General features: G+C 40.4%; 1 protein-coding gene across 1 annotated transcript in view; it reads left to right on the top strand.

Annotated features, from left to right (window-relative positions):
* Positions 1-21,672, top strand: part of LOC126442685 (zinc finger protein 256-like) — a 66,830-nt gene extending 45,158 nt beyond the window's left edge. The window contains exon 4 of the mRNA XM_050090738.1: positions 21,525-21,672. Within this exon, the coding sequence (XP_049946695.1) occupies positions 21,525-21,672 (148 nt within the window). The remainder of the gene's footprint in view (positions 1-21,524) is intronic.
* Positions 21,673-25,503: the final 3,831 nt, after the last annotated feature.

Genomic DNA, 25,503 nt, shown 5'->3' on the forward strand with positions numbered 1-25,503 from the left:
CAGTGTTTCTACGGAATCCAAACTGATCTTCCCCGAGGTTGGCTTCTACTAGTTTTTCCATTCGTCTGTAAAGAATTCGTGTTAGTATTTTGCAGCTGTGACTTATTAAGCTGATAGTTCAGTAATTTTCACATCTGTCAACACGTGCTTTCTTTGGGATTGGAATTATTATATTCTTCTTGAAGTCTGAGAGTATTTCGCCTGTTTCATACATCTTTCTCACCAGATGGTAGAGTTTTGTCAGGACTGGCTCTCCCAAGGCCGTCAGTAGTTCCAATGGAATATTGTCTACTCCGGGGGCCTTGTTTCGACTCAGATCTTTCAGTGCTATGTCAAACTCTTCACGCAGTATCATATCTCCCATTTCATCTTCATCTATATCCTCTTCCATTTCCATAATATTGTCCTCAAGTACATCGCCCTTGTATAGACCCACTATATACTCCTTCCACCTTTCTGCTTTCCCTTCTTTGCTTAGAACTGGGTTTCCATCTGAGCTCTTGATATTCATACAAGTCGTTCTCTTATCTCCAAAGGTCTCTTTAATTTTCCTGTAGGCGGTATCTATCTTACCCCTAGTGAGATAGGCCTCTACATCCTTACATTTGTCCTCTAGCCATCCCTGCTTAGCCATTTTGCACTTCCTGTCAATCTCATTTTTGAGACGTTTGTATTCCTTTTTGCCTGTTTCACTTACTGCATTTTTATATTTTCTCCTTTCATCAATTAAATTCAGTATTTCTTCTGTTACCCAAGGATTTCTACTAGCCCTCGTCTTTTTACCTACTTGATCGTCTGCTTCCTTCACTACTTCATCCCTCAAAGCTACCCATTCTTCTTCTACTGTATTTATTTCCCCCATTCCTGTCAATTGCTCCCTTGTGCTCTCCCTGAATCTCTGTACAACCTCTGGTTCTTTTAGTTTATCCAGGTCCCATCTCCTTAAATTCCCAGCTTTTTGCAGTTTCTTCAGTTTTAATCTACAGGCCATAACCAATAGATTGTGGTCAGAGTCCACATCTGTCCCTGGAAATGTCTTACAATTTAAAACCTGGTTCCTAAATCTCTGTCTTACCATTATATAATGTATCTGATACCTTTTAGTATCTCCAGGGTTCTTCCATGTATACAACCTTCTTTCATGATTCTTAAACCAAGTGTTAGTTATGATTATGTTGTGCTCTGTGCAAAATTCTACAAGGCGGCTTCCTCTTTCATTTCTGTCCCCCAATCCATATTCACCTACTATGTTTCCTTCTCTCCCTTTTCCTACACTCGAATTCCAGTCACCCATGACTATTAAATTTTCGTCTCCCTTCACAATCTGAATAATTTCTTTTATTTCATCATACATTTCTTCAATTTCTTCGTCATCTGCATAGCTAGTTGGCATATAAACTTGTACTACTGTAGTAGGTGTGGGCTTCGTATCTATCTTGGCCACAATAATGCATTCACTATGCTGTTTGTAGTAGCTTACCCGCATTCCTATTTTCCTATTCATTATTAAACCTACTCCTGCATTACCCCTATTTGATTTTGTGTTTATAACCCTGTAGTCACCTGACCAGAATTCTTGTTCCTCCTGCCACCGAACTTCACTAATTCCCACTATATCTAACTTCAACCTATCCAGTTCCCTTTTTAAATTTTCTAACCTACCTGCCCGATTAAAGGATCTGACATTCCACGCTCCGATCCGTAGAACGCCAGTTTTCTTTCTCCTGATAACGGCATCCTCTTGAGTAGTCCCCGCCCGGAGACCCGAATGGGGGACTATTTTACCTCCGGAATATTTTACCCAAGAGGACGCCATCATCATGTAATCATACAGTAAAGCTGCATGCCCTCGGAAAAAATTATGGCTGTAGTTTCCCCTTGCTTTCAGCCATTCGCAGTACCAGCACAGCAAGGCCGTTTTGGTTATTGTTACAAGGCCAGATCTGTCAATCATCCAGACTGTTGCCCTTGCAACTACTGAAAAGGCTGCTGCCCCTCTTCAGGAACCACACGTTTGTCTGGCCTCTCAACAGATACCCCTCCGTTGTGGTTGCACCTACGGTACGGCTATCTATATCGCTGAGGCACGCAAGCCTCCCCACCAACGGCAAGGTCCATGGTTCATCGGGGGGACCTCTTAGCAACAAATAATCCTGGACAAATAGTGAATATCGTGATGAATACAGCGATTAGTGAACACAAGACAGTTGCTGCTAGGCTGAATGCTGTAACATGTACAACCATCAAAAAGAAAAGCAAAATACGAGTATATCTGTTTAAAAAATCGGATAAAAATGCTCTGAACGCCGTTTCAGGAGACAGTCTCCACTCCTTCCGATCTGATCGTGTAAGCATGGGATAGTTGTGGAATGATTTCAAAGAGATAGTTTCAACAGCAATTTAGAGATATATACCATATAAATTAATAAGTGATGGTACTGATCCCCCATGGTACACAAAACTGGTCATATCGCTACTGCCGAAGCAGCATAAATACACTCCTAATTCAAAAGAACGCAAAATCCCCAAGACTGGTAAAGTTTGACAGAAGTTCGAAATATAGTGTGAACTTCAGCGCGAGATGCTTTTAATAATTTCCACAACGAAACTCTGTCGCATAATATGGCAAAAAACTCAAAGAGATTCTGGTCATACATAAATCACACCAGTGGCAAGACGCAATCAATATCTTCCCTGCGCGATAACAACGGTGAAGTCACTGATGACAATGGCCGTAAAGCAGAGTTACTAAACACAGTTTCTGAAACTCCTTCACCAAAGAACACAAAGTGAATATTCCTGAATTCCAATCAATAAAAACTGCCAAGATGAGAAACATAGAATCATCAGTGTCGCAAAGCAGCTTAAATCACTTAATAAAGGCAAGGGTCCAGATTGTACACCAGTCAGGTTCCTCTCAGAGGATGCGTGTTGATTCAATAGGTCCATATTCAGCAATTATATACAACCACTCGCTGACGGAAAGATCTATACCTAAAGACTGGAAAATTGCTCAAGTCACACCAGTACCCAAAAAGGGAAGTTGGAGTAATCCGCTGAATTACAGGCTCATAGCACTAACGTCGATTTGCAATAGGGTTTTGGAACGTATACTGTATTCAAACCTCGAAGAAAACGATTTATTGACACACAGCATGGATTCAGAATATATCGTTCTTGCAAAACACAACTGCCTCTATACTCATGAAGTAATGAGTGCTATCGACAGGGGATGTCAGATTGATTCCATATTTTTAGATTTCCAGAAGGCTTGCGACACCACTTCTCACAAGTGTCTTCTAACCAAACTGCATGCCTATGGAATATCGCCTTATTTGTGCTACTGGATTCGTGATTTCCTGTCAGAAAGGTCACAGTTCATAGTAATAGATGGAAAGTCATCGAGTAAAACAGAAGTAATATCCAGCGTTCCTCAATGGTGTGTTACAGGCCCTCCGTTGTTCCTGATCTACACTCCTGGAAATTGAAATAAGAACACCGTGACTTCATTGTCCCAGGAAGGGGAAACTTTATTGACACATTCCTGGGGTCAGATACATCACATGATCACACTGACAGAACCACAGGCACATAGACACAGGCAACAGAGCATGCACAATGTCGGCACTAGTACAGTGTATATCCACCTTTCGCAGCAATGCAGGCTGCTATTCTCCCATGGAGACGATCGTAGAGATGCTGGATGTAGTCCTGTGGAACGGCTTGCCATGCCATTTCCACCTGGCACCTCAGTTGGACCAGCGTTCGTGCTGAACGTGCAGACCGCGTGAGACGACGCTTCATCCAGTCCGAAACATGCTCAATGGGGGACAGATCCGGAGATCTTGCTCGCCAGGGTAGTTGACTTACACCTTCTAGAGCACGTTGGGTGGCACGGGATACATGCGGACGTGCATTGTCCTGTTGGAACAGCAAGTTCCCTTGCCGATCTAGGAATGGTAGAACGATGGGTTCGATGACGGTTTGGATGTACCGTGCACTATTCAGTGTCCCCTCAACGATCACCAGTGGTGTACGGCCAGTGTAGGAGATCGCTCCCCACATCATGATGCTGGGTGTTGGCCCTGTGTGCCTCGGTCGTATGCAGTCCTGATTGTGGCGCTCACCTGCACAGCGCCAAAAACGCATACGACCGTCATTGGCACCAAGGCAGAAGCGACTCTCATCGCTGAAGACGACACGTCTCCATTCGTCCCTCCATTCACGCCTGTCGCGACACCACTGGAGGCGGGCTGCACGATGTTGGGGCGTGAGCGGAAGACGGCCTAACGGTGTGCGGGACCGTAGCCCAGCTTCATGGAGACGGTTTCGAATGGTCCTCGCCGATACCCCAGGAGCAACAGTGTCCCTAATTTGCTGGGAAGTGGCGGTGCGATCCCCTACGGCACTGCGTAGGATCCTACGGTCTTGGCGTGCATCCGTGCGTCGCTGCGGTCCGGTCCCAGGTCGACGGGCACGTGCACCTTCCGCCGACCACTGGCGACAACATCGATGTACTGTGGAGACCTCACGCCCCACGTGTTGAGCAATTCGGCGGTACGTCCACCCGGCCTCCCGCATGCCCACTATATGCCCTCGCTCAAAGTCCGTCAACTGCACATACGGTTCACGTCCACGCTGTCGCGGCATGATACCAGTGTTAAAGACTGCGATGGAGCTCCGTATGCCACGGCAAACTGGCTGACACTGACGGCGGCGGTGCACAAATGCTGCGCAGCTAGCGCCATTCGACGGCCAACACCGCGGTTCCTGGTGTGTCCGCTGTGCCGTGCGTGTGATCATTGCTTGTACAGCCCTCTCGCAGTGTCCGGAGCAAGTATGGTGGGTCTGACAATGTGTTCTTTTTTCCATTTCCAGGAGTGCTTATTAACGATATAGGAGCAACACTCTGAATTTATAGATAATTGCAATAGTGATTACGAACTAGTAGAACCAAAGTATAAAAGATTGTTTCTTAAATATATTATAGGTCAAATAACGGGTTCTGCCCGCAGTAAACTTATCGTTAGAGATTACACTGAAACATGGTCAGAAGTGAGGGAGATTCTCACGGAGAATTATGCAAACATTATGACATTAGATTTATATACGTGCAAAATCTTTAATAGCCAGCAAACGAGGGATGAAAGTGTGGTGCAATGGGGAGCCCGAGTAGATTCTCTGCAGTTTCATTTCAGAGAAGCCATGAGGAAGGCAATGATGGCAGACGAAATTCCAGGCAGTTGCGCATTGATAGGAGAATTAGGGAGAGCTGTATTTATACAGGGACTATTTAGTGAAAGGATAAAGACGATAGTGCGAGCACAGGGAGAGAGACGCACTTTGTCAGAAGCAATTGATTTAGCATCGACGGAAGAGAGTGCAATCCTCTCTGAAAAAGAAAAATATCGGCAGGTATGATATCCAAAGCAAATTAAGAAGATGGGGTGCCACAACTGCGGGAAAATAGGGCATTTAGCGAGAGAAAGGAAAAGCAGAGTACAAATAAGTTCAGCCAGAACAAGGGAGCTCAATCCAAACTCATGAGAACTAAGCTACCCATAAAGGAAATAGATGTTGACCGGCTGTGAGGAAATGGTGCTCACGGAAAATGTCCTCTGCCAATAAGGTGTGTAAAATGTAACCTAGTAGGACATTCCCTCCTTGTAATAGAGCAAAACCTGTTACGTCTTTCACATGCCGTCGCACATGACACTATGCTAGTGAATGTAGTGAGAGTCGTTGGACCAACATACATCAACTAGAGAGGAAACGGACCACAAACGTAATGCAGCAGTTCCATTACGTTGTGGTGACAGGAATAGTACGTAGAGCAGACTGCATTAGTAAAAATGATTACTTACAATAGAGAGCAAGATAGGGCTGTTAGTGGACAGCGGAGCACACGTAACTATAATTAAAGCTGAGGTTTTAAAGCAGAAAATAGTAGACACCAGAAAGGCAGTGACAATAAGGAGTATCGCAAATGAGGAAATTAGAACTGAAGGACAGGTTAGAATACAGCTGCAGACGAAAAGGGGTAAAGGATATTACCACGAATTCCAAGTTGTAAGGGCACAAATGTATTTGCCATTCGAAGGGTTACTAAGAAGGGGTTTACTAGAAAAGCACAGAGTAATGTTAGCTTATGTACGCAGAAGCTTTAAGTTTTGAGTTTAATGGTTAGTGTTGAAGGAAGCCACAGAAGACGCACTGTTGTCGAAGCCATCTCGAGTAGTAAACAGAGAACGGGCCAGTTACGCTGCAGTTACCAAACACGGACGATCGGGAGCGTCACCGTTAGCAGATAAGCAAGGTATGCAAGGCGAAGGCCACGAGGACCGGATAGACACATATCGAGAGACATAGAGGGAATTTCACAGATAAAGAGAGAGTGCCATGCGTTGAAAGTGAGTGTAAATACGGAAATTAAGAAATATGAAGAGGAAAGAAGAGAAAACGATAAAATAAGGAAGGAAAACCGTTATTTAAAAGCTAAAGTGTATTTCGTGGAGAGTGAATTAGAAGCTGCCAAAAAGCAGATAGAAAAACTGAGAAGGGAAATAGCTCATCCCAGGAAATCAGTTGAAGGTCAGATAATTAAAATGAAGAATAGTACCGAGAAGCCAGAAGAACATACACTCCTGGAAATTGAAATAAGAACACCATGAATTCATTGTCCCAGGAAGGGGAAACTTTATTGACACATTCCTGGGGTCAGATACATCACATGATCACACTGACAGAACCACAGGCACACAGACACAGGCAACAGAGCATGCACAATGTCGGCACTAGTACAGTGTATATCCACCTTTCGCAGCAATGCAGGCTGCTGTTCTCCCATGGAGACGATCGTAGAGATGCTGGATGTAGTCCTGTGGAACGGCTTGCCATGCCATTTCCACCTGGCGCCTCAGTTGGACCAGCGTTCGTGCTGGACGTGCAGACCGCGTGAGACGACGCTTCATCCAGTCCCAAACATGCTCAATGGGGGACAGATCCGGAGATCTTGCTGGCCAGGGTAGTTCACTTACACCTTCTAGAGCACGTTGGGTGGCACGGGATACATGCGGACGTGCATTGTCCTGTTGGAACAGCAAGTTCCCTTGCCGGTCTAGGAATGGTAGAACGATGGGTTCGATGACGGTTTGGATGTACCGTGCACTATTCAGTGTCCCCTCGATGATCACACAGTGGTGTACGGCCAGTGTAGGAGATCGCTCCCCACACCATGATGCCGGGTGTTGGCCCTGTGTGCCTCAGTCGTATGCAGTCCTGATTGTGGCGCTCACCTGCACGGCGCCAAACACGCATACGACCATCATTGGCACCAAGGCAGAAGCGACTCTCATCGCTGAAGACAACACGTCTCCATTCGTCCCTCCATTCACGCCTGTCGCGACACCACTGGAGGCGGGCTGCACGATGTTGGGGCGTGAGCGGAAGACGGCCTAACGGTGTGCGGGACCGTAGCCCAGCTTCATGGAGACGGTTGCGAATGGTCCTCGCCGATACCCCAGGAGCAACAGTGTCCCTAATTTGCTGGGAAGTGGCGGTGCGGTCCCCTACGGCACTGCGTAGGATCCTACAGTCTTGGCGTGCATCCGTGCGTCGCTGTGGTCCGGTCCCAGGTCGACGGGCACGTGCACCTTCCGCCGACCACTGGCGACAACATCGATGTACTGTGGAGACCTCACGCCCCACGTGTTGAGAAATTCGGCGGTACGTCCACCCGGCCTCCCGCATGCCCACTATATGCCCTCGCTCAAAGTCCGTCAACTGCACATACGGTTCACGTCCACGCTGTCGCGGCATGATACCAGTGTTAAAGACTGCGATGGAGCTCCGTATGCCACGGCAAACTGGCTGACACTGACGGCGGCGATGCACAAATGCTGCGCAGCTAGCGCCATTCGACGGCCAACACCGCGGTTCCTGGTGTGTCCGCTGTGCCGTGCGTGTGATCATTGCTTGTACAGCCCTCTCGCAGTGTCCGGAGCAAGTATGGTGGGTCTGACACACCGGTGTCAATGTGTTCTTTTTTCCATTTCCAGGAGTGTAGGTTCACAAGAGAGATACTGCTACTTAAGGCCAGTAAGGGTCAATCAGTGAAATGTAGCTAGCAGGGCAACCAGAAAAAGATTTTAAGTATGATTAATATAACGAGCAGAGGCTAGCATCGCGCAAAATTACTATCGATTCCAGGGAGGAAAGATTCGTATGAGTATCGAAAGTGAACAGCACAGAAGTGATAATTCCGAAACAGGGACGTGATTACCTCCGAGGCAATAGTAACAGTCCAAGGAGGGACTTGTATTACTAGTATATTAAATACTCGTGAAAAAAGGTACAATTAGACATGCCAGACGTGTTAGCAGAAGAATCTCCGCCACCAAGTAGTTATAAAATTAGACAAGTATCCACAAGAATGAAGAGCGTAAATACGTCAAGGGTCCTCATGTAAAGAGAAAACAGGCGAACAAAACATTTAAATAGTTGGGAAGTACAGGCTTTCGAGAGGATATGTGCCACATATAATGTTATATTTCATTTACTTGGAAATGTATTGACTCATACTACAGTAGTGAAACATAGTATACCGTTAATACCATAAGCAAAAGGAGTGATAATAGATCAAAGGCCGTATAGAATACCCCAGGCGTAGCAAGAATCGCAACAAAAGAAGTACAAGGGATGTTAGCTGATGGCATAATATCCCATAGTACTAGCCCATGGAATTTCCCCATATTGATATTACCAAACAAACTAAATGCCATTGGTCGGCAAAATGGCGAATAGTACCGGATTATAGGATGTTAAACGACATTCCATTAAACATAGTTTATCCCCTTCCCAGGATAGATGAGATATTGGACATCCTGGGAAAAACGAAGTATTTTTCCATGCTAGATTTAGCGAAAGGGTATTATCAAGTGTTGATAGACGAAAAGGACCGAGAGAAAACAGTTTTTAGCACTCCCACAGGACATTATAAGTACAATAAAATGATCATGGGACTAAAAACCGCGCCGTCGACATTCCAGAGACTAATGAATACGGTACTCAGTGGAGTACAAGGCAACAGGGTTTTTATTTATCTCGATGATCTTGTGAAAGTGGGTGCAACGTTACAGGAACATAATGCACACCTGGAAAAAGTATTCTAACGGCTAAGACAAGGAAACTTGAAATTACAAGTAGATAAATATGAGTTTCTAAGAAAAGAGGTAACTTTTCTGGGCCATGTCCTAACTGCATCAGGACTACAGCCAGATCTTGCAAAGATAGAGACCATCAAAAAGTACCCACCGCCAAAGACAATAAAGCAATTGAAATCATATCTGGGGCTTTATAAGGAATTTTAGCAAAATGGCCAAACCCCTACGTGATTTATTGAAGAAGTGAATTCCGTATGAGTGGGGATAGAGCCAAGAAGAGGCATTCCAGAAGTTGAAGGAAAAACTGATTAGTCCACCGATATTGCAATACCCGGATTTTGAAAAAGAATTTATAGTAAACAAGGACACCAGCAATCACGCGGTCAGAGTTTATCTAATCCAGGGACAAATGGGAAAGGATTTAGCCATAGAATTCATATCATGAACATTAAATAACGTGGAACAAGATTATAGTACGGTGGAACGAGAATTACTCACCGTTGTATGGGCTGTGAAATATTTTAGGCCATATGTATTTGGTGTGAAGTTTAAAATCGTGACCGACCACAAGACACTTGTGTAATTAGGAAGTATATCAGATCCATGATCGAGATTAATGAAGTTTCTGTTGAAGGTAGAAGAATACGACTATCAAATAGTGTACTGAAAGACACATTATCACGGATTACGAGTATGCAAGAAGGAAAAACAGAGGCAGTGCCGAAGACGGAAGACGAAGCACCGGAAGAAACAGAAACTGTGACCAGGGAGGTGCAAGAGGAACAAAAAGGCATAGAAGAGGCAGAGCAAGAAGCGGCGCCACCGATGGACTCAGAGATTGCATTGAGTCAGGAAGAGAAAATGGATATTTTAAAGCAGATGCACGAGTCACCAATAGGGGGACATAAAGAAATGGGGAGGACATATGAGCGAGTAAAGCAGTACTGCAGTTGGCCTGGAATGAAGACAAATATCGAAAAATTTATACGTTCTTGCGAGAGTTGCCAAAAGAATAAGATAACACAGACGAAGACAAAACAGCCATTGAAGATAAAGCCAACGCCAGAGTTTATTTTTAGGAATTGTGCCGTTGACATAGTACGTCCTATGACGCTATCGAATGCAGGAAACAGATACATCCTGATGTTCCAAGATTCTCCGACTAAATTTGTTATAGCAGAACCAATAGAAGGGCAAGATGCGGATACAGTTGCAAGAAAACTAGTAGAAGGTCTAATCTGAAATTCGGAATACCAACATCACTGCTAAGCGGTATGGGAAGTAAATTTGTAAGAGAGACTATGAAGCGGGTGTACAAATTATTAAAGATTGAGAAAATACAGACAACCAGCTTCCATCCACAAATGAATGGGGCTCTGGAGTGCACACATCATACACTAACGGAAATGTTAAGAAATTTAATAGCAAAGGATCAGACCGATTGGGATAATTAGATACCGTTTGCAACTTTCGAATTCAACACGACGCCACACAGTACAACAGGTTATACGCCTTTTGAATTATTTTTTGCGAGAAAACGCAATATTCTGGGAATATTACAGAAGAAGCCAGAAAACGTAATATATAATTACAATGATTATGTGACAGAAAGAAGGCAAAGGATGCAGATATTACATCAAGAGGCTAGGGCTAACACGCAGAAACGCAAAGAACAAAGTAAATAACAATATGACAGACACAGAATCCGAAAGTGTAAGAAGAGGGCTTTCGAGGAACCTAGATAGTCAATTGAGAGGATCATTCACTGTTGTAGATGTAAAGGGACCAAATGTAGTAATAAGGATAAAAGGACAGAAGTACGTAATGTTGTTGTTGTTGTTGTTGTTGTGGTCTTCAGTCCTGAGACTGGTTTGATGCAGCTCTCCATGCTACTCTATCCTGTGCAAGCTTTTTCATCTCCCAGTACCTACTGCAACCTACATCCTTCTGAATCAGCTTAGTGTATTCATCTCTTGGTCTCCCCCTACGATTTTTACCCTCCACGCTGCCCTCCAATACTAAATTGGTGATCCCTTGATAACTCAGAACATGTCCTACCAACCGATCCCTTCTTCTGGTCAAGTTGTGCCACAAACTTCTCTTCTCCCCAATCCTATTCAATACTTCCTCATTAGTTATGTGATCTACCCATTTAATCTTCAGCATTCTTCTGTAGCACCACATTTCGAAAGCTTCTATTCTCTTCTTGTCAAAACTGTTTAGCGTCCATGTTTCACTTCCATACATGGCTACACTCCATACGAATACTTTCAGAAATGACTTCCTGACACTTAAATCAATATTGGATGTTAACAAATTTCTCTTCTTCAGAAACGCTTTCCTTGCCATTGCCAGCCTACATTTTATATCCTCTCTACTTCGAGCATCATCAGTTATTTTGCTCCCCAAATAGCAAAACTCCTTTACTACTTTAAGTGCCTCATTTCCTAATCTAATTCCCTCAGCATCACCTAACTTAATTAGACTACATTCCATTATCCTTGTTTTGCTTTTGTTTATGCTCATCTTATATCCTCCTTTCAAGACACTGTCCATTCCATTCAACTGCTCTTCCAAGTCCTTTGCTGTCTCTGACAGAATTACGATGTCATCGGCGAACCTCAAAGTTTTTATTTTTTCTCCGTGAATTTTAATACCTACTTCTAGTTTTTCTTTTGTTTCCTTTACTGCTTGCTCAATATACAGATTGAACAACATCGGGGAGAGGCTACAACCCTGTCTTACTCCCTTCCCAACCACTGCTTCCCTTTCATGTCCCTCGACTCTTATAACTGCCATCTGGTTTCTGTACAAATTGTAAATAGCCTTTCGCTCCCTGTATTTTACCCCTGCCACCTTTAGAATTTGAAAGAGAGTATTCCAGTCAACATTGTCAAAAGCTTTCTCTAAGTCTACAAATGCTAGAAACGTAGGTTTGCCTTTCCTTAATCTTTCTTCTAAGATAAGTCGTAAGGTCAGTATTGCCTCACGTGTTCCAGTGTTTCTACGGAATCCAAACAGATCTTCCCCGAGGTTGGCTTCTACTAGTTTTTCCATTCGTCTGTAAAGAATTCGTGTTAGTATTTTGCAGCTGTGACTTATTAAGCTGATAGTTCGGTAATTTTCACATCTGTCAACACGTGCTTTCTTTGGGATTGGAATTATTATATTCTTCTTGAAGTCTGAGGGTATTTCGCCTGTTTCATACATCTTGCTCACCAGATGGTACAGTTTTGTCAGGACTGGCTCTCCTACGGCCGTCAGTAGTTCCAATGGAATATTGTCTACTCCGGGAGCCTTGTTATGACTCAGGTCTTTCAGTGCTCTGTCAAACTCTTCACGCAGTATCGTATTTCCCATTTCATCTTCATCTACATCCTCTTCCATTTCCATAATATTGTCCTCAAGTACATCGCCCTTGTATAGACCCTCTATATACTCCTTCCACCTTTCTGCTTTCCCTTCTTTGCTTAGAACTGGGTTTCCATCTGAGCTCTTGATATTCATACAAGTCGTTCTCTTATCTCCAAAGGTCTCTTTAATTTTCCTGTAGGCGGTATCTATCTTACCCCTAGTGAGATAGGCCTCTACATCCTTACATTTGTCCTCTAGCCATCCCTGTTAGCCATTTTGCACTTCCTGTCGATCTCATTTTTGAGACGTTTGTATTCCTTTTTGCCTGTTTCACTTACTGCATTCTTATATTTTCTCCTTTCATCAATTAAATTCAATATTTCTTCTGTTACCCAAGGATTTCTACTAGCCCTCGTCTTTTTACCTACTTGATCCTCTGCTGCCTTCACTACTTCATCCCTCAAAGCTACCCATTCTTCTTCTACTGTATTTATTTCCCCCATTCCTGTCAATTGCTCCCTTATGCTCTCCCTGAATCTCTGTACAACCTCTGGTACTTTTAGTTTATCCAGGTCCCATCTCCTTAAATTCCCAGCTTTTTGCAGTTTCTTCAGTTTTAATGTACAGGTCATAACCAATAGATTGTGGTCAGAGTCCACATCTGCCCCTGGAAATGTCTTACAATTTAAAACCTGGTTCCTAAATCTCTGTCTTACCATTATATAATGTATCTGATACCTTTTAGTATCTCCAGGGTTCTTCCATGTATACAACCTTCTTTCATGATTCTTAAACCAAGTGTTAGTTATGATTATGTTGTGCTCTGTGCAAAATTCTACCAGGCGGCTTCCTCTTTCATTTCTGTCCCCCAATCCATATTCACCTACTTTGTTTCCTTCTCTCCCTTTTCCTACACTCGAATTCCAGTCACCCATGACTATTATATTTTCGTCTCCCTTCACAATCTGAATAATTTCTTTTATTTCATCATACATTTCTTCAATTTCTTCGTCATCTGCAGAGCTAGTTGGCATATAAACTTGTACTACTGTAGTAGGTGTGGGCTTCGTATCTATCTTGGCCACAATAATGCGTTCACTATGCTTTTTGTAGTAGCTTACCCGCATTCCTGTTTTCCTATTCATTATTAAACCTACTCCTGCATTACCCCTATTTGATTTTGTGTTTATAACCCTGTAGTCACCTGACCAGAAGTCTTGTTCCTTCTGCCACCGAACTTCACTAATTCCCACTATATCTAACTTCAACCTATCAATTTCCCTTTTTAAATTTTCTAACCTACCTGCCCGATTAAGGGATCTGACATTCCACGCTCAGATCCGTAGAACGCCAGTTTTCTTTCTCCTGATAACGATATCCTCTTGAGTAGTCCCTGCCCAGAGATCCGAATGGGGGACTATTTTACCTCCGGAATATTTTACCCAAGAGGACGCCATCATCATTTAATCATACAGTAAAGCTGCATGCCCTCAGGAGAAATTACAGCTGTAGTTTCCCCTTGCTTTCAGCCGTTCGCAGTACCTTACAAGGCCAGATCAGTCAATCATCCAGACTGTTGCCCTTGCAACTACTGAGAAGGCTGCTGCCCCTCTTCAGGAACCACACGTTTGTCTGACCTCTCAACAGATACCCCTCCGTTGTGGTTGCACCTACGGTACGGCTATCTGTATCGCTGAGGCACGCAAGCCTCCCCACCAACGGCAAGGTCCATGGTTCATGGGGGGGAAGTACGTAATAGTGCATCCAAATAGACTAAAAGAGTTCTTTTAATTACACATTATGGCAGCAAAGATTGGAGAGTAATAATAATTGGAAGCTTTTCAGTGGCCAGTGTAACAGAAAACAAGATACTTCCACAGGAGGTGCAGGTGCAGAGAATCCAGTCAGCACCTGGTACATATAACGATAATCAAGGAATTGTACAGCTACACAGCACAACGTGGCGAATAGCAAGTTATTTTAATTTGCAGGCATGGCACAATAAGTTTGAAAGCACAAATCAGGTATCCAAAAGGACAGTGGCAAATTGCATAAGAGAAATAAAGAAGGCGAAACTAAGTACCGTAGAATGTGAGAATGCGAACCAAACCATCAGCTGGCATAGCGGGAAAATAATGGAAGCGAGGACATTAATAAATCAACTAGCCCGACACCAGCAAGGACGTGCGAAATGAGGCAATTTGAATTTTATAGGGGAAACAAGTAAAGTGTTAGTCAGTACATTATACGAGGAAGATGCGTAATTTTTTGAAGTAAAGATAGATGTTCTGGAAGAAAAGCAGCGAGAATTGTTAAGGCTGTCAAAGGAACAAGTAACGATCGTAAGGATATCATCAGCGGGGTTCAATCAGAATATAATTGCGGTAACTAAAAAATGAGGAAATTATAGAAAATGGAATAGATAAATTGAGCAAACATGTTGAGGAATTAGAAAATAGTACGGATAAGAAAATACCGCTAACATTGATCTTAGTAGCAGTCACGGAACAGTTAGTTCAGCTAACGATGATATTTAATGAGTTAGAAACAGAATATGATCTGTTCATATTGGCAGTTGTAAATGCACGCAAAAAATTATTGGAGCTGCACTTAATAAATCCTATTCCAGTGGTAAAGTATTTGGGGATAATTAAGAATGAATTGAGAGATAAAAAGTTTCTGATTGAACTCACTGAAGACTATGGGTATCAGCTATTACTTGTAATAGACTTAGTTGTATTTTTAGCCAGCAGTACAATAAGTAATGTATTAAATGTACCATCAGTGGATAGAATGAGTACTCTTTAAATAAAATATGGTCTTTACATGCAGACTACGATAGTAATATGAGGTAATTTACATATATCACCCCAGAGAAAGAGTTTCTCATAATTGATTATGGAAAGAGGCAATACACACAAATGGCCGGAGACAAACTTGTGTGTGAAACGATAACCATGAAGCACCAAAAATGTAAACATAATTTTGTATTAATTTCGACGTATGACCATGAGAGGTATGAAGCCGGAATGCTTCAGTTAGTGCAATATTGAAAGATTGCAAACTGAAATATATTATATTGAACGAAAGTATCTGGATGCAGATATGGGGAAACAAATGGTTATTCATAGTCCCAAAAGATGAAGGATCGACTGTACTATCTAATGACTTGCCACCCTCCGATCTCATAATAAGAGAAACAGGAAAATTGAGTTTTAAGAGTGAATGCAAGGGATATGGTGCTCCAATAATGTTACAATCAGAGAGGATAATTCTTACCAATAATACTGTAAAAGATATAGTCCCACCCTTAAATATAGATATTGATTGTTGTACACTGGAAGATGAGAAGCAGAAGGTGTCAGAAATACTAGTGATGTTTCTACTGGAGCATATAGTACCTCATTTAGATGAATTAAAAGCAGCAGGACATAAGATACGTGACCTGCAAAACGAAATATAATATCAACAGTGGACCACCTTCTGAGGCTGGTCAATGAGTACATATTCCATGTGGGGATACACGTGGTCTGTAACAATACTGTTAATTATTTCTATTTGTTGTATATTGCAAATGTTGTCGAAAATGTGGACGAAGCATGTGTGAAATAAGTAGAGGTTGTTGTGCGAAAATCTGTGTAACAAACAATGTTGTAAGCAGGAGCCAAAAAGGGAAATAGTGAGGTATAAGCACACACAGGCCTCCGAACCTATGAGGCAGAAGACGAACTAAACACTGTAAGTTTCTCAACCACTCCAGTTAACAGAGCATGGAGAGAGAAAAATAAATCACCAAACATGTCCATAGCATCAAGAGCAACCACCCCCATGGTTGGATCGCCAAGAATATGCAGAGATAAAAGATAGATAAACTTGTAAATTGTAGTAATAAAAGGTATTGTGTAAGGAAATGTCCACTGAAAGAGTATTAAGAAAAATGTGTAAAAAGAAAAATTTAGTTGATATGTATTTAAAAAGAAATGGTAATTGCTGTATTACGTATAAAGGAAAGTGATGAATGGAAAAGAGAATTCAATATTAAATGTTGTAAAATTATGTGTGAGTGAATTTTCATGTGTCCAATCAATGTTAATGAACGCCATGTATTTTGATGAAAAGATATTCTGAGAACGTATAAAGCTAATAAACAAAAGAGAAATGTTCCACTGGTACTGAAACAGAGGTTTCAGAAATTTTATAGCCTCTCAGAACAGAGCTTATAAAATTTCCCCTGGGGGAGGGAGGTGTTGCGAATCTCAATCAGCGGCGATTATAAATTAAATGTATTATGACTTATTCAGCTGGAAAAGCAGCTAGACTCACGCTCCAGGAAGCATTGCAACAGTATTTGTAGGTAATGCTGACCAGCGCTGATGAAGTGGCGCCAAGAGACAGATGACGTTACGTGACTAAATGACTGCTGTGGTCAGACTCAAAACAGGGATCCAAGTATCTTTCAAACATCACATGATGATGGAAATACACCAAGTAAGTGGTCAGCCTCTCTGCAGTAGATATAATATGTTCTAGAAGCTTTCTGTGACACACAAAAGCTGTATAAATAGGGCTCAGGAGGACCCTGTAGTCAGTCGAGATCTGCTGAGTATAACGACACAAGCTCAGTGTCATTCTACGACAGACGTGGTAACTTTGTACGAATCGCAAGCCTCAGCTCCGTAGCATTCAGGGAGATCGATTCCAGATAAAAGGGTTCAACTGATAAAATTATTGCAAGGCATTGCCAGAACTGCTTTTCAGTTGTCAAGCTATAGGAATTTTATGAATTCTGCCCTGAATAAGTAACCACTCCTTACCGAGTTATGTATCGTTCTCTTTAGCAATAGCTTACTCCTTCAAGAGGTTGGAGTTGCAGAAGCTGCCTGCACCTCCTTCCACTCTTTGAGAAGAGTGTCGATCTAACTCCCTCTCTGGACATGACAAATCTTAGTAGCTGTCTCAGATTGTTTGCAGATGATGCTGTCATTTTCCAGCTTGTAAAGTCATCAGATGACCAAAGCGAATTGCAAAATGTTTTAGATAAGATATCTGTGTGGTGAGAAAAGTGGCAATTGACCCTGAATAAAGAAAAGTGTGGAGTTATGCACATGGCTACTAAAAGAAATCCACTAAATTTAGATTAAGCGATAAGTCACACAAATCTGAAGGCTGTCATTTCAACCAAATACTTAGGGATTACAATTATAAATAACCTAAATTGGAACGATCACATAGATAATATTGTGGGTAGACAGCGATTCATTGGCAGAACACTTAGAAGATGCAACAGGTTTACTAAAGAGACTGCTTACACCACGCTTGTCCACCCTATTCTGGAGTATTGCTGTGTGGTGTGGGATCCACATCAGGTGGGACTGACGGATGACATAAAAAAAGTACAAATAAGAGCGGCTCGTTTTGTGTTATCGCGAAATAGGGGAGATAGTGCCAAAGATGTGATACATGAATTAGAGTGGCAATCATTAAAACAAAGGCATTTTTCGTTCTGACGGGATCTTCTCACGAAATTTCAATAATCAGTTTTCTCCTCCGATTCCGAAAACATTCTGTTGGCACCCACCTACATAGGGAGAAATATTCATCACGATAAAATAAGAGAAATCAGGGCATGCACAGAAAAATTTAAGGGCTCGTTGTTCCCGTGAGCCGTTCGAGAGTGGAACGGTAAAGAGACAAGTTGCATGTGATTCATTGAACCCTCTTCCAGGCACTTTATTGTGAGTAGCAGAGTAATCACGTAGATTTAGATGTAGAGATAATTGCTATGTTCTTTATTCTGACACTGTATTCAGATTTTTTGAATTATGGAGGACATAACTTGACTTTCGTCATTCAGTACTGTGACAAGCAAAGTGATATCATGTTGATGTTCCATCTAGTGTGAAGATGTTACCATTTAACCATTGCATTGCCAGCCACTATTTACCATTCTATTGATGTGTAGTGTTAATCAATCTAAGCTGTCAATTTCTGTTTCTGGAGATTGAGTAGTATTGTTGCTATATATAATATTTTCAAGAATAAGGAATTTTGCATGCCTCTCAGCTTTTAGTTTACTTGATATTTTACATGTTCTAACAAGCTACTTTACAATTACCAGACGATTACACTATACATTGAATTACCACTTATTTTGTTAATTTTCCACACATTTTATACTTCACTGCTCTTGGAAATCTTCTACTCTTCAAAAACAGTTATTTCGAGTTTGTTTTAGAAACTCCTTTTAGAAACTGTTGTCCAATCTTATAAGTATAGAGAAAATCGTAGAGGGCAGAGCAGTCTGTAAGGCCCCCTTGTTAGCTAAATTGCAGCATCTTCACATACCATAATAAACACCCATTATAAAATATAAATCTGACGAATAGTGCACCAAGTGAGGTGGGTCTGTTGTTAGCGCACTGGATTCAGATCTGGGAGGACAACAGTTAAAACTGGCCTCTGACCATCCTGATTTAAGTTTTCCATGATTTCCCTAAATCACCTCAGACAAGTGCGAGGGTGGTTCCTGTGAAAGAGGACAGCTGACTTTCTTCCCCATCCTTTCCTAATCACAAGGGACTGAGAACCTCATTGTTTGGTCCTGTCTCCTAAATCAATCAACCAACCATCAAATAATGCAGCCCTCTAGCAATGTTTTCGAATGCACAGGAGACAGCACTTGAAAGGAAATACAAGTGAGACATACAATAAAGCAATATTTCTGTGCAAATCTGCTCTTCACCATCACCTGCAACAAACAATGGCATCTACTAGATGGGAATTTCTCCTGCATACCCAGTTCCCAATAGGCTAAACACAAGCAGCATAACATTTATTCTTTTTGGATTCCAGTGCCATAGATACAAACAGCTATGACACAGGGAGCATTCTCTGAAGCAAAAGCTGTGGTGGTGGCGAAAGCACATGGAAAACTGTGTGGCAATTGTTAGCTGTGCCACTTATATCACGGTGGCATCAGAAAGCAATGTGGAGCTGGCTGCAGTGCCATCATGTGCAGTGGCAACTGACCAGTAACAAACTTTTAACCTGAAGCCTTATTTACAGTGGCGCAAATGCGAGCAGAATAAGTGAACGAGCATTTGCAGACAACTAAACAGTGTTTTCTACCATTTGTTTACGCATCTTCTAACGACTGTCTGTTATATTGATAATAGTGAACTAAAAAAACGCCTTTACATAGCAATCGAAATGCAAAAACGATTATTTTTGCAAAAATTAAGGTAATTTAATAGTAGTGGTGACAGAAAGTAAAATAGTATTACTACCATCTTCTTGGCAATAATGTCCAGTGGTTTAAATGCTTGATATCATTTTTCAGTAATCAGATACATATCAAGACTGAAACACCATTTATATGTTACACTTGTGAATTTATAACAACGTTTTTCTTTCATGGCATTGATAGATAATTTTTTAGGGTCAGAGACAAAATTTTGCTTATCTTGTAATTCAATAGTAGAACAATTACACATGACTGAGTCATTCAAGGTAACTAACTGATTACCAGCATGCAGAAATGTCAAAATTGCATCCCTAAAGGTACTGCTATGCATATATATATATATATATATATATATATATATATATATATATATATATATATATATATATATATACATGGGGCACAAAATGTCATATTGAGCTATGCATGAAATTCTGTGAGGGTGATGACATTGATAGCCTCTGATCAAAACTGAATCTACCAATGGCAGTTTCTGTATATATACATATGGTACCACTTGTGATCTTATTTGTGCAGTTATTGGTTTTTGCTGGGAGCTAGGTTTATTAGCATACTTTTTAGTTGTTACTATTAATTTATCTTCTATAAATATAATATGGATAACTGACTATGTATACACCAGACATTTACTCATACAGATATTTATTACATCCAGTAGACATAAAAATAAATAAAATCATATATTTTATGATGCAGAAATAATTTAAAAGGGAAGAAATAATAGATGAGTACTAATTTTATTTACAATATTAACAAATACATTAATAATTTATATCATTGTAAATACTTATATATATATATATATATATATATATATATATATATATATATATATATATATATATATTCAACCCTTTCATTGAGAAGACTGTATTAGAGACTCAGATTCCCTGCTTTTTCTCATTAGCGTCAGTAAATTATGTATAATACTGTTAGGACACATTGATATAATGTTTTATTCAACAAATCCGTTATTTACTTAGTTATTTTATTACAGTAAAGAACAATAGGTAAGACAACTACAAGAGGACTAACTGCTACACCTGTGTATTACATTTCGCCACATGATGCTAAAAATTATAGCGTAAGTGTTACAGCAGCAGCAAAAAACAATATGTGCCATGTGACTTTGCATCGGTACATTAAAAAGAAAGAGAAGTGTGATGGTAGCACACTGATACGTCATGTCAGAAACAGAAGCATAAAAAAAAGTGTTCTCTGACGAAGAAGAAAAAATAATGGCTGAATATGTGATTATTGCACTGGCAATATTTTACAGACTTTGTCCTACGGATATCCATAAATTAGCTCACGAATTGGCAGTAAGAATAACATACAAACTCCATCGACTTGGGTAGATAATAAAACTGCTGTTCCTGACTGGTTTTCAGCATGTATGAAGAATCCACAGTTGTCTCTTCCGTCGCCTCAAGTCACAAGTCTCGCTCGAGCTACGTGTTTTAATCCAACAACTTGGCTAATGTGATGGAGAGATACAAGTTCGAGCCCATGGACATCTGGAATATGGATCAGGCAGGTATCACAACTGTCCAGAAGCCAAACAGGATTGTCGCTAAACATGCAATAATGCTGATAGGTGCCATCACTTTGGCTGAAAGGAGCACCCTCGTCACAGTTGCTATTGCTATCAGTGCTCAGGGAAGCAGAACTACCCCTCTTTTTGTACTCCCTCGCTTAAGGTATCATGACTATTTGGTTTGAGATGGTCCTATTGGTTGCACTAGAGCAGAAAATGCAAGTGGTAGGATGCACGATGAAGAATTCTTGCTGTTCCTGCACCACTTTGCAAAATTTGCTAAACCAAATCCTGAGCTCAAATATGCTCAAATGCTTCTTCACAATTACGAATCTCATGTATCCATAGAGGCCTGAATGTTTGCTAAAGCAAAGGGATAGTTATGTTGTTATCCCCGCCGCACTATACGCACAGGATGCAGCCTCCAGACCGTTCAGTTTATGATCATTTAAAAAGATGGTAAATGCTTTTGCCGAGAGCTGGATCAGAAAGCATCCAGGAAAGACCATGTAAATTTTCTACATCCCTTCAATTGTAAGGGAAGCGCGCCCACTTGCTGTAACTCCAAAAACAATTGCAGGAGGCTTTCATTGCACAGGCATAGTACCATTGAATTGGAGTGTGCTCAGTGAAACCGATTTTGCGCCGCCTGCTGTCTCTGATCGCCCAGCGCCACAAGCTTCTGAACATGAACAGCAAACGATGTCCACAGGGCGATTAGCGACTATCAGCGGACCATATGAAGCTGTGAGCATATCTAATACCGATCCAACATCAAAACATGAGGAAACACTTCCAGGTGTCATAGCCTGCGACGTGGAGCCTAGTGGTTTACTGTTATCTCCTTCAGTTCACCTAGCCTTTTCACCTGAAGCTTTTCTTCAGTTCCCAAAAGCAGGTCCGAGGGAAAACACAAGAAAAGGGACGAACAGGGTAAAGTCAGCAATTTTGATCGATACTCCAGAGAATTTGATTTTAGAGGAAGAATTAAGAGCCCATTCACAGACGTATGAAGCGATCGCGACAGCAAAATAAACCTAAGGAAACATCATTGGAAGATGAAGATAGCTAGTGCCTTGTTTGTCACGAATCTTACTGCCACAGTCATCCAAAGAGAAGAGGATTCGGTGTTTGGTATGTAAGGCTTGGTCTCATGTTGCTTGTACCAAAGCAGAAGATATGTATGTGTATCAGAACGGCAAATCTGAACAGAACTTATGATATGCATTAATCTTCTATTTAATTGACTCATGAACATTTAATCATAATGCCTGGATTTATTCAGTATTGTTAACACTTACTGTAGTTAATTTGAAAATTGCAAATATAACTGAAGTTTTATATTTCCCGCCGTTTATTGGTGTTTTTTTTACATCTTTTGTAATGGAAATTTACTTTAAGCTACTCTATAAATCATTTATTTGGCAAAATGAAGTTTTACATACTATGTTACTTTTGTAGCTTACTAGTGTTACTAATGTCCACAGTAAGAGGGACAAAAGTAGCACATACATTGATCCTTTAAAATTAATTTCACAAAACAAAGTGTACATAATTTTGGGAAAACTAAATGCAGTCGTGTTAGAAAAGCCCCACAGAACATGTACAGTAGTCCGTTTTGTTTCATACATTTACAGGGAACTAATAAAAAATGCAATATGCAAAATATAAGTTTTGTCCCCTGTCTCCCCTATACAAATTCATAAAATTGTGTCACATATGGACAGCTCAGTAAAAGATATAAGGATGATCATCAACAAATTCTGAAAATAACAAAGAACACATTCATTTACTATTATAATTCATTTTAGATTACTACAGGTGTGTTAAAAGTGGCAGAGACAATTCACACTGCTAGAAAGGGAAAAATTTTACAGAAAAGTAAGCTTTATAAAGATGCCTGAGGAGTTGCTCTATGGTAAGAAAAAAGAGCGAAAATTAGAAGGTAATGAACTGCTTCAACTAGAAAATAGGTGAATACTTAAAATTGGTTCCACAGTAGTCTCATAAGTTTGCTTCTACATTATTTTATCCAAAAGCCAAGTTTCACAAAGGCTTACCTTCCTAATATTATTCCAATTGCAACATCATACATTTTATTTTATCCATTTTCTAGTTTTGAACTGAGTTTTATATGGTTTTTATCTCTAAAATGTCAGGCAGTTTTTGCAAAACCGTAATCAGATGTAACTTATCTGTAGTCCGCTATAAGATTAATTTATTCTACACTTCAGGCCTATAGCAATCATAACGTCCTAATCCCAGTCACATACCATTATTTCAAATCTATTAACTAAGATTCATATACTGCAACACCACCAGACTCACAAATTACATATTGCAAGATTGTCTTAGCAATGACAGACAAAATATTACAAGTGATAGCACAAAATCAACTTATACTCTGTCCAAAACATACACGAAGTTGACACAATGAACAACATCATTGTCATCATCTCCATCAAAATGACGATCACAAATCATTACTTCAAATCTAGCCACCATATAAACATATAGCACATAATATATCCCCATAACTTCACAAAACTTTAAGACCCTCAAGATAATACTAAAGTTACAAAGCTGTTCTGTTCATATCTTCCATACAACATTCATGACGACGTAGCACTTACACCAAACTACCATATCAAGTCTTCTTCAAGATTCTCACATAAGTAGCAACATAACAATTTTTCTTTGAAGATGTGGTGAAAAGTAAGTACTTTTCACAAATTAACACTTATCTCTAATTGCCACAGGGATAATAAACAGAGTTAACACAATTTGCAAAACTGTAGCTCAAAGAGATCCATAATCAGGTTTCCTCATTAATGAGCCAGATGTCACTTCAGTATCCTGGTTTATAGCTGACTACACCCACAATATTATGCTAAGACAGCAATAAGTGTGAAATACCATCTTTCAGCAAACAATTCAACAGAAAATCAATTTCAAGACAAATGGACAATAGTTCCCTAACCAAGGTTAGTATGTGCTCACATTTTCATCTATTTATTCAAACTGTTTCAGAAACAAGTAAGGTGCTCTATACCTGCAAGTTATTCACAACAAATAAAAAATCATTCTGAAAATGCAAAATTTCCCCAAATCCACTTGCACTTCTTTAAAATAGTATGAATCTTATATTTCATCAACCTTTTTTTGAATATGGTAATCATTGCGTCTTAGGCATCCTTGACTTCAGAAAAAAACCAAAATATAGAGAGATATAAAAATTATTACTTTATGCAGCAGTATTTTCAGACATATATAATAAGAACACTCCCTTTCCAAAAATATCAGTTTATTTCTCTTTACGCAAACACGACATATGAATGATTTTCTCCCTGTGTAAGATTACATTATAATTTTAACTATTATTAATCTCTAGTAAGGATGATTCCTAACTATGAGAGACTGAGGTAGAAGATTACATTTAAAGCTCAACATAAGAACAGGAGAAAAGGTGCAGCAGGGAAGGGTGAAAACTTCAGAAGTAATGCTGCTTTGTTTGGGGCCATACATTTACCACACTCATGTCATGATAACAGTTTCATGACTCGGTGAGAACATGATCATTAATATTCAGACACAGCATCACTTGCCACTATAGCTTCTAGTTTAATCTCTGTTAGGACTCCAAAATTGAAAGTGAGTTTTAACTGTTCCAAATCAAAATCTTAGCAACATATTGCAGAGAAATAAACTTTAACTTCCTTTTGATTGTACCCTTTGTAAACTTGCACGTGAATGTAACATAGTCTTTCACAAATTTCTCTGTGACATAGTTTTCAACATTTTCAAACTACTGTCACAGTAAATACTGTGGAAAGCGCTATAATGAGCCAATACTTTGTTAACATGTGAGCGAATGTACACAAAAATATTTTCGTCTTTCGTTCTACAGATATTTTTAAAAAAGAAATGTAACGCTGCAAGTTCCTAACATTTGTTTTGGAAAATCTTCTTTGTTAAATTCTGCAAATTCCACATAATATTTTGGTATTTTGGACAAGAAGTTGAAATTGATGAAAATGTGTTTCAGGCATCATACTACAACTCAAAATTTCGTCTTGTTCTACAGAAATACTATTTATTACTTCAACTGAATTTTCTCCTCCAAAAATAAAACAGTTGTCACTGCCATTGCTATTAATGTTCCTAACTATTACATTATTGAATCTGAT

The sequence above is a fragment of the Schistocerca serialis genome, unplaced genomic scaffold (assembly GCF_023864345.2).
Source record: "Schistocerca serialis cubense isolate TAMUIC-IGC-003099 unplaced genomic scaffold, iqSchSeri2.2 HiC_scaffold_1400, whole genome shotgun sequence".
Taxonomy (NCBI): Eukaryota; Metazoa; Arthropoda; class Insecta; order Orthoptera; family Acrididae; genus Schistocerca; species Schistocerca serialis.